At 40.0% G+C, this 12043-nt stretch overlaps 1 protein-coding gene and 1 non-coding gene across 3 annotated transcripts in view; both read left to right on the top strand.

Moving 5' to 3' along the window:
* Positions 1-12043, top strand: part of LOC149203798 (glucosidase 2 subunit beta-like) — a 138763-nt gene that overhangs the window by 52634 nt on the left and 74086 nt on the right. For both annotated transcript variants that reach the window (XR_016253970.1, XM_089403553.1), the window contains exon 3: positions 5500-5595. Coding sequence is in view for 1 of the 2 variants with exons in the window: in XM_089403553.1 (XP_089259679.1) it covers positions 5500-5595 (96 nt within the window). In the remaining variant the exon portion in view is untranslated. The remainder of the gene's footprint in view (positions 1-5499; positions 5596-12043) is intronic.
* LOC149203799 (U1 spliceosomal RNA) lies at positions 6205-6360 on the top strand. The gene has a single exon (XR_016254056.1). It is a non-coding gene; the product is annotated as a U1 spliceosomal RNA (small nuclear RNA).

A 12043-nucleotide genomic window follows, 5' to 3' on the forward strand; every position in this document is an offset into this window, starting at 1 on the left:
CCGTGGCTGGGAGGAAATGTGTGAATCTATGGGCAGCGGATGGATGAAGCTGCATGGAGAGGGTTTGGGCGACAACATGAAGTTTGAAGGGGAGTGATGGCAATGAAAGATGAGGGAGAGTGTAGGCTTGAAACTCTACGAATAACGTGGAGAGGTGGAGCTCAACGCGGACAGGGAACGACAGATTCGTTTGCAGGTTTGTGCAGGTGGCAAAGGATAGCACGCAGATCTGGAGGGGTTGGCCTGAAGGGAACGTTCAACGAAGGTTGCGTGAGGGGGATGAGCTAATGCCGCAGGGTTTATTGCAGGTGAGGGAGCAATGTGGAAGAGTTTCGATAGCGGGAGATGGCTGCGTGAAGGAGGGTTTGGTTATACTCTGCGGGTTTGAGGAGCGTATGGCAAGAGATGGGCAACAAAGATGATGAATAAAACTGAAGGCAACAAAACCCTTTAAAAATGAATTCGAAAATGATTTTGCCTGAAAAACCCCAGGCAACAAACAAAATGGGAAATCGCTGCCTAATAAAACCCTGATATTTCCAGATTTAAATGTTATATTCTGCTTCAGGATTTATTAAAATTTTTTCCCCAGATTTAGAAGAGATTTTGAAACCCTTGTTCTGCAAAACAATGCCCTTGCAAAAGCTGGTTTTGAGGCCAGATCTTACCCTCCAGGGCCTAGATTTGGCTTCAAAATCAAACTTCACCTTCAGATCTGCAACCTGTTCCTGAAAACACAAACACCCAAAATCTCGATATACCAAAAAAAATGAAACCCCAGAAACCCTAAGTCAGAAAAATTAAAAAAATTACAAATCTATGCACAAGAGTAGCAGATCTACCAGATCTGGCGAGTGTGAGTCCAACTCCGCTCCCAGATCTGATAATCTGAGGCTCTTAAAAGCCAGATTTATCAATTTAGCACATAATTTTTTTTGAAATTTTAAATTTAAACGGAGGTGCTTCGCCCAAAACCCTTCATGCATCAACAATGAAACTTCTTATGATAAGCCTGGGATTCAATCAAGCTGGGCTCTTCAGAAAATACTAATCGGGAGTTGGCTGGTCCAACTGAAAACTTCTTCGAATGCCCGATGATTTAAAAATCAAGAATTCCCTGCACAATTCAATTCAACCATTAACGTAGAGCGAGAAAACGATAATAAAATTCAGATTTAATAGAGATACCTGCCATTATATTCAGAACTTAAATTACCATTCAAACCCCAGTGATCAAGCAAGATACTTGTGCTTAAATCACTCTTCATAAAGCTATCATCAATGGCTAAAAGGAAATCTATGCATGAAAATAATACATCTTACAACATTTCCACGAAGAGTAACAACAACAGAAATTAACCCCAAAGTCTTTCTTTATTGCTCATAAAAAAAAAGATTACAAGAGAGCTTTCACTTAGTACACGACTCAAAGATTGAATGATCTCAACTGACAAATGACCTCCTATTTAAAGATAAATCTTCCAACGGCTAGTTCGAGTGATTCTTGTCAAAATGATCTCGACCATTGATGAGGATCAAAATTTCTTTTAATTTCATCCGTCGAAATTTTAAATATTGAGGAAATTTCGAATTTTTCAATTAAATGCATTTTAATAAATTAAAAAATTAAAATTTTGCATTAATTTCCTCAAAATTTTGACTTTGACTTAACCCCAAGGACCCAAGGCATAAAATTTAGCAAAATAATCAATTAACCTTAGTCGCTGGACCTGTTAAGATTTAATTTTTTAAAGGACCCATGAATTTTAAACCCCTCCATCAAGTTGGCTTCAAGCACATCAAACACATCAAGTCGGCCTCACTAATAAAGCTACAACCACTATAAATAAGAGGTGCTATTCAACCTATTTTGCATCACTTGGATATGCAACTATAGAAGAAAGGAGGAAGTGTGAATATCATAAGTAAGAGCTTATCTCATAGCAAGAAGTGAAGGAAAGCCCAACAAAGAAGGAGGAAGCCTAATGTTTGTCTTTCTGTCACACGTGTGAAAGGATTGAAGTACTGCAGGATGAAGGTACAAGATTATGATTGCAGGCCGAATTGCAGAAGGACTAAAGCCCTAATTGATTAATATGATGGACCAAAGACCTACTTGATTCTGCATTGTCTTGAAGGAAAATTTTTGAGGGCTGGCTTGATGGATGGAGATAAAGTCTTTGTCTTGGTCAAAGGTCAAGGTTGTCTCATTTGATTTGATCCTAAAGAAGAGAAGAAGAATTTTTGGGTTTTGGGCTGGCTTGATGGATGGAGATAAAGTCTTTGTCTTGGTCAAAGGTCAAGGTTGTCTCATTTGATTTTGATCCTAAAGAGGAGAAGAAGAATTTTTGGGTTTTCCACTAGAAGTGGGGTTTTTCCCTAGTTGAATGCCCTACATCTTGTGTTCTCTTTTGTGTTTGTGATCCTCATTGTTTGGCATTTGTCTTGATGATACAAACTTAATAATTGGAAAGAAGAACTAATAAGAAACTTCACAAGAAAATGTCAAAGAAAGAGAAATCAACATTATAAAAACCCTAACTATGCTGCCCTGAAGGATTTCTCAACAAAGGGCAATGTCATATCTTGGTAATAAAGCATAGAACAAGCCATTTCCATGATTTCCTTATTATTACACTCAACCACTCCATTTTGTTTATGAGTATAAGGAACAATCTTTTGCCAAGAAATGCCACGAGAGTGAAGAAACTGTTGAAAAGCATTACTAATGTACTCACCTCCCCCATTAGTCTAGAGACACTTGATCTTCTGTTTGCACTGAGCTTTAGCAAGAGTTTTGAACTAATGAAATTTGCCAAACAGCTCACCTTTGGATTTAATGGTGTAGACCCATAGGAACTGGGAATAATCATCAGCAGAAGTGAAGAAGTAATTGGCTCCTCAAGAGAAGAAGCGGCCATGGGACCACAAATGTCACTATGAATCAATTGAAGGGGCTTAGAGGCATGCCTTGAGTTGTCCTTTGGAAAGGACTCATGATGATGTTTACCCATCACACATGCGTCACAAACATCACGGTTAAGAGGGCTTATTTGTGGAAGAACCTCAGTTAGGCAACAACAACTCATGTCTCAAAGACCTATAATTGATGTGACCAAGATGAACGTACCATATCTTGCTGTCATCATCTTCATTGGCCACCATTGCAATGCATTTATTCAAAGTTGGGGATGAAGAGGATTTCCGCAACTTGTACATATGTTTGTATTCATAACAATATTCACAAGCAACAACTTTGATCCTGCAATTTATGTCTTTAACAACCCATTTTTCTGGCCAAAATTCCACCTTTTTATTGGTGTGTGATGCAAAAAATGGATAATATATTTGGTCCCATTCCAGGGACATGAAGAACATCCCCATAGTTAACATTATCATTAATAATAGTGCCAAAACTAGAAACTGGAAGAGTTGAGTCGTCATTGATAGTTACCTGTTCACCTTTATGATGATCACTGTAGTGGATGAGAAGGTGCTTATGTTTTGTCATCTGTCTAGTAACTAGTTCCCCCATAATCTGCAATCCATTCCTGTGAAGAGGTGGAAGACCGTAAACAACAATGCACAGCTAAATCTGTAGCGTTATTGGTATTTTCTTCAAAGAGAGCATTGAAGAGTTGAGTCATCATTAGTAGGTACCTGCTCACCTTTATGTTGATACTATAGTGGGAGAGAAGATGCTTGTGTTTTGTCATATTTCTAATTACCCCAAGATCTGCAATTCATTCCCATGAAGAGGTGGAAGACCATAAACTAGAGTGCACAGCTAAATGTGCAGCGTTATCGGCCTTTTCTCCAAAGAGGGCCTTGTTGCCAGCTATTTGCCAAGCAATTTCTTCAATCTTTTAAAGGCAAAGAGGATTTTTTTTGAAAGAATGATACTCCTTATGGTAGTAAACGCAGGTCATCCTCTTTTTCTTTGAAGATTTGGAAGTATCTCCTGTAGACTCAATTATGTATGAGGTACTGGTAGAAGCCTTAGAATGGGTTTGTTCTCTAGAGGTTAGTTCAGAACTTCAGCCTAACTCCTCAAGGTGACTTGGTGTTGGATAAAGTTAGAAAACATATCTTCTAAAGCAGGCAAAGTAGGTGTCTTAAAAAGAGGAATGCTGTAAAAAATGATTGCAAAATTTTTAAGTGCAAGAGAAAGGTTAATAAGGGATGCTGGATAAGGTTAGAAGACATATCCTCTAAAGTAAGCAAGGCAGGTGCCATGAGAAAAACAGGAATGTTGTAAGAGACGATAGCAAAATTTCTGATTGCAAAAGAAAGGCTTCAAGGACAATGCTGATATTTTTAGAATCTCGTTTACATTGGCCACCAGATATAACAATATCAATCTTTAGGTTCTTGAAGTTGGTAATATCCTCGACAATAAAATCAGATATTTTGAGGTTGGAGAGCTCAGTTTCAAAATGATCGACTTGAGTTGTGTTCTCTATGCCAAATAAATCATGGAAAGCATCCCAAATCTGCTTCGCACTCTTCTTTCACTTGGTGTGATGAACAAGGTTTGACTTCAGAGTCCACATAAAGAGAGATCAACCCTAGGGCTTCGTCCTTCTTCAAATATATTAGATGATAACTGTCATCATCTTCAGGTGGAAGCGGTTTCTCCAAATACATCCATAAATCTTTGCTTTGAAGAAGGGGTGTCATTTGATCAGCCCACATATGGTATTTGGTTCCATGAAGATGATAAACCTACCTTTTTCCATCCATAACGCTAGGGCTGCTCTTAAAACCTGCAATAGATTGGTTGTAAGAAGAAAAAAGGAGAGTGTTGCACTAAAAGAGGGCACAATTCTACAAAATAACCCCTTAAATCTGATGATAAAGGCGAACCAAGAACCAAGGAAGGAGGGCCCTGGTGGAAGAGAAGGTAGAAAATCGTGAAAACTGTTTGCTCCAAAAAGTGAGTGCTGATATCTTAGTCTCAGACCTGAATTGACCCTAAAGGCTAAAACAGCTCCAGAAACCTAGTTTCAGAGTTGGAATAACTCTGAAATAATGCTGGATACAGAAAGAAGAGTCCACACTAGCTTTGATACCATGTTGAGATAAGATAGTGGATCTACAATGAAATCTTCGTTAAATCCTAATTTAGCTGTGCTACAAATACATCAGAAAAGAAACAACACTTAAATGATGTACACAAGAAAGATTGTTGTAATGCTTGAGCACATGAACAAGAAAACTGCTCCGGAGAAAGATTTCTCTTACGCTTTTATCAATTAATAACTTGAGTGAATGATTTACAAATGAGGGTGGTGATGTAGGCTTTTCCACATGAGGAGAGTGATGTATTTAAATATTTATTTTATATTTTAGGTGAGCTTTTGTCTTGTCAATGGTAGCATGTGGCATGAACAATGAAGGTTAATGTAGCAAATTTTATGTTGTCTTTTACTACAGTACCATTAAAGCTCAAGTAAATATTCGTCCTGAGACATGCTCCATAAATTTTATATTTTGTAGGAACATCAGCTTGTCCGGAAGGAAAATTCTATTGCACAAACACTGGGCATGCACCAATTCTAATGTCGTCATCTCGAGTCAATGATGGTATTTGTGGTAAGTGTCTATGTTGTGTCCTGCCAAACATTATCTGCTTGTTATTGCACTGATCTCTATTCTATGTATGCACAGAATAATAATTTATTGCTTGATTAAGATTCATAAAAATGTTATCTTTAATTATTTATCGTGGTGTATCAATTGGTGGCCTTATTTCATATCTTTCCCTAAGTTCATATGATATGAAGAAATATACATTAAAATCAATGTGTCATATGAACCAACGTATAAAACGCTTGGCTTTCATAGAATACAGATCTGATTCTTCCTATGAAAGAGGCAAAAATATTTATCAGGAGACAGTAAAACAGGCATTAATATAATCTTTGGAATGTGAGTTTAGGAGTTAAAACTTAAAATAATAAAATCTGCAGGGCCTTTTTGTTTCGAAAAGCTTGCCTGTCATGCTCTCAGCAACTCCAAGGCCTTTAATATATCTTTGGGACCTGGGTTCACTATTTGCAATTCATGTTAGTGTGTTTCTCTGTGGTCAATTTCAGCTTCCTTAAATCCCTAATATATGTATTTGAATGCATGCATACATGCTTCCATACCTGATTGCAGACATGCATACATACTGATGTCTTTGTATAGTTATGTGCATCCATACTTACCTGGGCGGGGTCAATCGATGATCAAGAAGGTCGATGGCCTAGGAAGGCCACCTCCATTGCACTTGGGAGGGGGGTCTACCTAGCATCTCCCATTGAGGTATGCACATCCATACATGGATGAATCCATATCTCAACGTAGACATGCATGCATATCCGCATTGAAAATAATGGCTGTGATAAAAATGTTTGATTATCTGTATTTTTAATCATATGTTATTATTATTATTTTTTTCACAAAATCGGCAGCTAAATGTATTCAAAAAAAGAAGGGGAGACTAAGCTCCGGTGTTACAATAGAAGAGCTCATAGGATGAGCTTGCAGCTGAATTACATTGAAGCATTCCGTTGAAATGCTTTTATATTCAATTTGAAAGGCTCTAACACAAGTGTAAATTCGGATAAACTGAGACAAAAGCAAACTGACTTTACAATACATCTAATCTATACTTATGTGACTGATCTGTCGAGCAGTGGAGTCCTTCAGGTGGCTGTCAGCTTCTGCAACCTTTATACTAGAGGAACTGGTACTTGGGGCGTTGATCTTATCCATCATATACTTGAGAATATCAACAGACTCCTGAATGTGCGCACAGGTATTTGTTTGAGCGTTGAATTGCTCTTGCAGAGAAGAGATGCGATGAAGGAAGAGGTTGAGATCAGCCTCATATTTGGCTGTGATAATCCTTGTAGCAGCATCGATTTTTTCATCCAGGAGATGCTGATGCGTTCTGACTTGCTCAAGTTCAGCTTGTAAGTCACGACAATGAAGACAATCTTCACTGCGGTCCATCCAAAGAACTTCAAAACTGGCCTGGAGCGAAACTGAAAGAGGGCTCTCACAAGCTGTAGCGGTGACAATGGGAACCCAAAGGAGGATCAGAATAGCAGGGAAGAGAGTTGAAAGAAGTCTCAGAAACTCGGGGACAGAGCTAAAGGAAATATCAGACTTTAAAGCAGGGGCTAATGCTGGGCGAGAGGAAGCATGAATGTGCAAAACAGAAATGCGATGAGGCAAGATGGTGATCCTTATCAAAGCAGAGAGGAAGGATCGGGCGTTAAGGAGCCTGTGAAATGAAGCGAAAACATTAATAGATATCGTAAGCCGACTGTTAACCACGGAAACGAGAGCAGAGGGGTCAACGAGCATGAAGATGGGGGCTTGCGGATGAAGGGGAGGCTTCCCGGAATAAATAACCGGCGGGCAGAGGCCCATGAAGTACCGGATCACGTGAAAGGAGCTTGGGCGATCACGGAGTTCACAGGAATAGCTTAGATTCAGAGGAACAACAAAATCTGCAATGAGATACGAAGGGATTTTCGGCGGCTTGCGACAGAGGACATCGGGATTACTGTGGATTTGGTCAGGGTACATTTTGGCAAAAACGCGGGTCATTTGATATAAACAAATTAAAACAATCATGAAAATCAAGGGATGAAATGGTGTAAGTCCTCATTGTTATAGAGAATGCTTCCTTTGGGCCGAGAGCAAGCTTGACTGGCCCGTTTGTCAGCTTCTCGGTTAATGGATCGAAGAATGTGATAGAAATGGAATTCCTGATCATGGGATATCAAGACTTTGCATCTACTGATGGTTTGCTGCAAGAAAATATTGGAAGCTTTCCGCCTGCTGTTCATTAAATTAATAATGATGGCAGAGTCGCCGAAGATGAGGGCTTTTTTGATTCCCTGAGCCTGTAACTGAAGAATGCCTTGATAGAGGGCCAGAGCTTCGGCCCTGTTGTTTGAGAGGATTCCCAATCCCCATTCAAAGGAGACTAAGGGTTCACCAGAAGGATTGAAGATAATGCCCCCTGCTCCCGCCGCTCCCAGATTTGATTTAGAAGCACCGTCAAAGAACAAGGAGTGGGAGTTACTTGAGCGAAGCCAATTGCTGAAGTCGTCCTGCTTTAAGCGAATTTTCCATCTGTGACTGTTAGCTTTGCCCAGATTGCTGCAGACTTTCACTGTTGGGGGGATACTAATCTTGTCGATTAAATTTCTTATGAAATCTTTTTCCTCAGCCCATAGACTAGTTATGTCAATTTTTTTAGTGATCTTAGAAGCAATAGTTTCGATCGCCAGACTTTTTGCCTTGATACAAAGATGCCTGATTGAAGTCTCTTTGTCTCTAAATATCATGTTGTTCCGAGCAATCTAGATCCTCCATAAAAGAGCAAATGGGAGGGCGTCCCACACTCTCTTAGCAGGATTATGTTTCATGGATTGCCAGGGGTAATTTCTTTTCCAATTATTTAGAGCTTCGCCAATGGATTGCTGAGGATTCCAGATGGGGGGCGCGGAAGGATTGATGCTGCTCCAACAAGAGACTGCGAAAGGACATGAGATAAAAAGATGCTGTATAGACTCCTCTGCTTCTTGGCAATTAGGACATCTGGAGGGTCCAACAATACCTCTTTTTTTAAGGTTCTCTGCAGTGAGAGTTTTTTCTTTCAAGAGAATCCACATGAAGAATTTTACCTTAGGAATTGCTTCTGCTTTCCTTAAAATCTTCCAATGTATCCATGTTGGCGCTGGGTGTTCCTTGCTGTTTAAATAATCATAGCCTGCTTGAATTGTGTAGCTGGTTCCTGTGGGGTCCCATCTGAATTCATCCTTGTCGTTTTTAAAAGTGGGAGCAATGCTGTGCAGATGTTTACAAAAGTTGTCAAAGCTGCCTTTGAGGCGTTGAGGGATGGGAGGAAAATTCCATCGCATCCAAGCATGGGTTATTGCATCCCATTGAGAAATTTGGTCTAAATTACATATACCTTTACTTTGGAGAAAGAGAATTATTGAATCCATACCTGGGAGGCTGTTGATTGGTGGATTTCCCATGATTTTATCAGTGCCAATGTTGACTTTCTTACCTCCTTTAGGCACCTTGGAAACGTTTTGTGCCATGAATGTGATGGCTTTTTTACATAGCTTCCAAATCTTTGTGCAGTTTCTGTTGGGAATCTCAGCCGCAAGCAGATGCTGCCTTGGTTGGCTGAGGTATTTTGCCTCCAAGACTTTTTTCCACCAGGCTGTTTGGTTTTCCATGAGTCTCCATATCAACTTTCCGCCAAAGGCTAAATTCATGAGAGTTGGGGATCTAATGCCAAGGCCTCCTTTCTCTTGGTTTTGAATGACTTGTTTCCATCCAACCAAGTTGAATTTTTTCCTCTCATTTTTCCCTCCCTGCCAAAGAAAGAATCTGAGAACACTGTCCATTTTGCGAAGAAAGGAAGCTGGAGCTTGTGCCAGGGAAAATTGATAAAGGGGAAGAGAGGAAAGGCCCGATTTGAGGAGCACCAGCCGCCCAGCTGGATTGAGCCAAGAAGTTCCCCACTTCTGGACTTTTCTTTTCATTTTGTCTAAGGTTAATTCCCAAACATCTGCCCTTGCATTCCCTATACTCACCGGCATTCCCAGGTAGCTGAAATAGTCCCAATTTAACTTGCAAGGAACACCAAAAATGTTGGCAATGCTTTGAATCGTTTGAGCTGAAGCATTCCATCTGTAAATACAACTTTTGAGATGGTTAATCTGGCCCCCTGAGTATCTCATGAATTGATCTAGCAAGGATTTGAATCTTCGAGCTATGATTGTGGTCGCCCCACCTAGCAGCAAAGTATCGTCAGCGAATTGGGAATGGTTGATGTTTTTTACTCCATCTTCAAATTTAATACCAGTGATGAGGCCTGCTTGCCTCTTGTGGTCAAGCGCACAGCTGAATGACTTTGCCATTAAGAGGAAAAGGTAAGGGGATAAGGGGCAACCTTGTCTTAATCCTCTTGAGGATCGAAAGGAAGGTCCAGGTCTACCATTGATAAGGGGAGCAATCCAAGGACCAGAGATACAGGCTCTTATGATATCAAGAAAGAAGGGAGAGAAGCCCATTTTCTGGAGAACCGCAAAAAGAAAAGAATGCCTTACCCTGTCAAAGGCATTGGCCAAGTCCAATTTCAGAATAAAGCCCTTTTCATTCCTGGAGTGGCTAGAATGAATGGCTTCCTGAACCAAGAGAATGGAATCTGAAATTTGCCTGTTAGCCATAAAGCCTCCTTGGTTTTCAGAAATTAACATCGGTAGGAGAGGTTTGAGACGGGAAGCAAGGATTTTTGTGAAGATTTTATAGGAAGAATTGCATAATGATATTGGCCTGAAGCGGGAGAAATTAGAAGGGCGGTTCTCCTTTGGAATGAGGGCCAGGTGTGTTGAGTTTGTATAGCCTCCTATTTTGCCTTTCCTCTGAATCCATTTGAAGTATTTTATGAGATCCTTTTTTATCAAATCCCAATATTCTCTATAAAAACATATTGGGAAACCGTCCGGTCCGGGTGCCTTGTTAGGCTGAAGGCACCAAATTGCTTCCTTAATTTCTTCCTCTTTTATCTCTTCTGTCAATTTTTTGTTTAAATCTGCTGTAATTTTGGTTGGCAAATGCTGCAGGAGGTCATCAAAGAGTTCTTCCTCCCCTGTTTCAGTTAAGAGCTCCTTGAAATGGTCTGAGGCAGCACCTTTAATAGCTGTTTGATCAGTGTGTTGGGTCCCTGCATTGTCTATGATGACTGTTATGTTGTTTTTGATTTGCCGAGCAGTGGCTTGCTTATGAAAGAAAGAGGTATTCTTATCTCCGCTTTTCAGCCAAGTCTGCCTAGATTTTATACGCCATTTTTCTTCCTCTTCTCTTTTGATACTGCATAACTGATTGTAAAGGTTTTCTTCTTGAATCTTTTCATCCTGATGGTACTCTTGATTTTCTATTGCACATTGAAGGTCTTCAATTTTGGCTTTCACCTCTCGTTTTTTTCCTCTGGTTCATTATACTATGTTTTTGCCCAATTTTTGAGCGCTTTTTTCACATTTTTTAATTTGTTCTCCCATATAAAGCCTGGAGATCCTTCAACATGTTGACCCCAGGTTTGCTGAATCAGACTTTTGGCTGCTTGATAATCGCTCCAGATATGATTGTATTTGAATGGAAGAGGCCCAAGAGGGCAGTGCGTATCCATAGCTAAAGTAATTGGATAGTGATCTGAGACCGCAAAGGGCAGAATGGTGGCGTTGACAACTGAATAAGTGGAAAGAAAGGAGATATTAACCAGAAACCGATCCAGTCTCTCCATTATATTGTTGCTACCCAATCTGCGATTACTCCAGGTGTATTTTCGGTTTTTTGGAATGATGTCGATCAGATCACCGTTTTGCATTATGGTTTCCAGCTGATTTCTAAATGGGTCTGGCGTAAAGCTTCCCCCACGCTTTTCATTGGCATGTAAAATTAAATTTAAATCGCCCCCTAAGATGATGTTGCTGTTGTCTTCTTCCATTATGTTCTTGCTGAGAGAATCCCAGCAAACTTCTTTGTCCCTGTAATGGTTAGGGGCGTAAACATTGAAAATCACAATCTGCTGTTTGCTCATGTTGTTCCTCAACACTGTCTTTATCCAATGCTGTTCTATTATTTCAGCTTCACTGTTCCACTCTTCCTGGCTCCAAATAGTAGTAATCCCACCTGAGGCCCCTCTGGCTTCACATGTACATCCTTTATAGCGCTTATGACGGTCAATGATCTTGTTAATTTCTGACTCTCTCTGTTTTGTTTCCTGCAATAAGATAATGGATGGTTGCTCTTGATTTATAAGATCCTTTAGGGCGTTGGTTTTGGAGGGGTGCCCAAGTCCCCTGCTATTCCATGAAAGATTAATCATTTCAAAACTGTGATTCGAGGAGTTGCTCTCCCTCCCTTATCTTTGCTTGCTGTTTCTTTATCTATTGATCCCTGTATGTAAGATTCTATAGGATTCTGGAGTCCTAGAGCTATGTCTTTTTGCGCGTTCTCATCC

This window comes from Pinus tabuliformis, chromosome 2_1 (assembly GCF_031772625.1).
Source record: "Pinus tabuliformis cultivar Carrire ecotype Pingquan chromosome 2_1, CPIR1, whole genome shotgun sequence".
NCBI lineage: Eukaryota > Viridiplantae > Streptophyta > Pinopsida > Pinales > Pinaceae > Pinus > Pinus tabuliformis.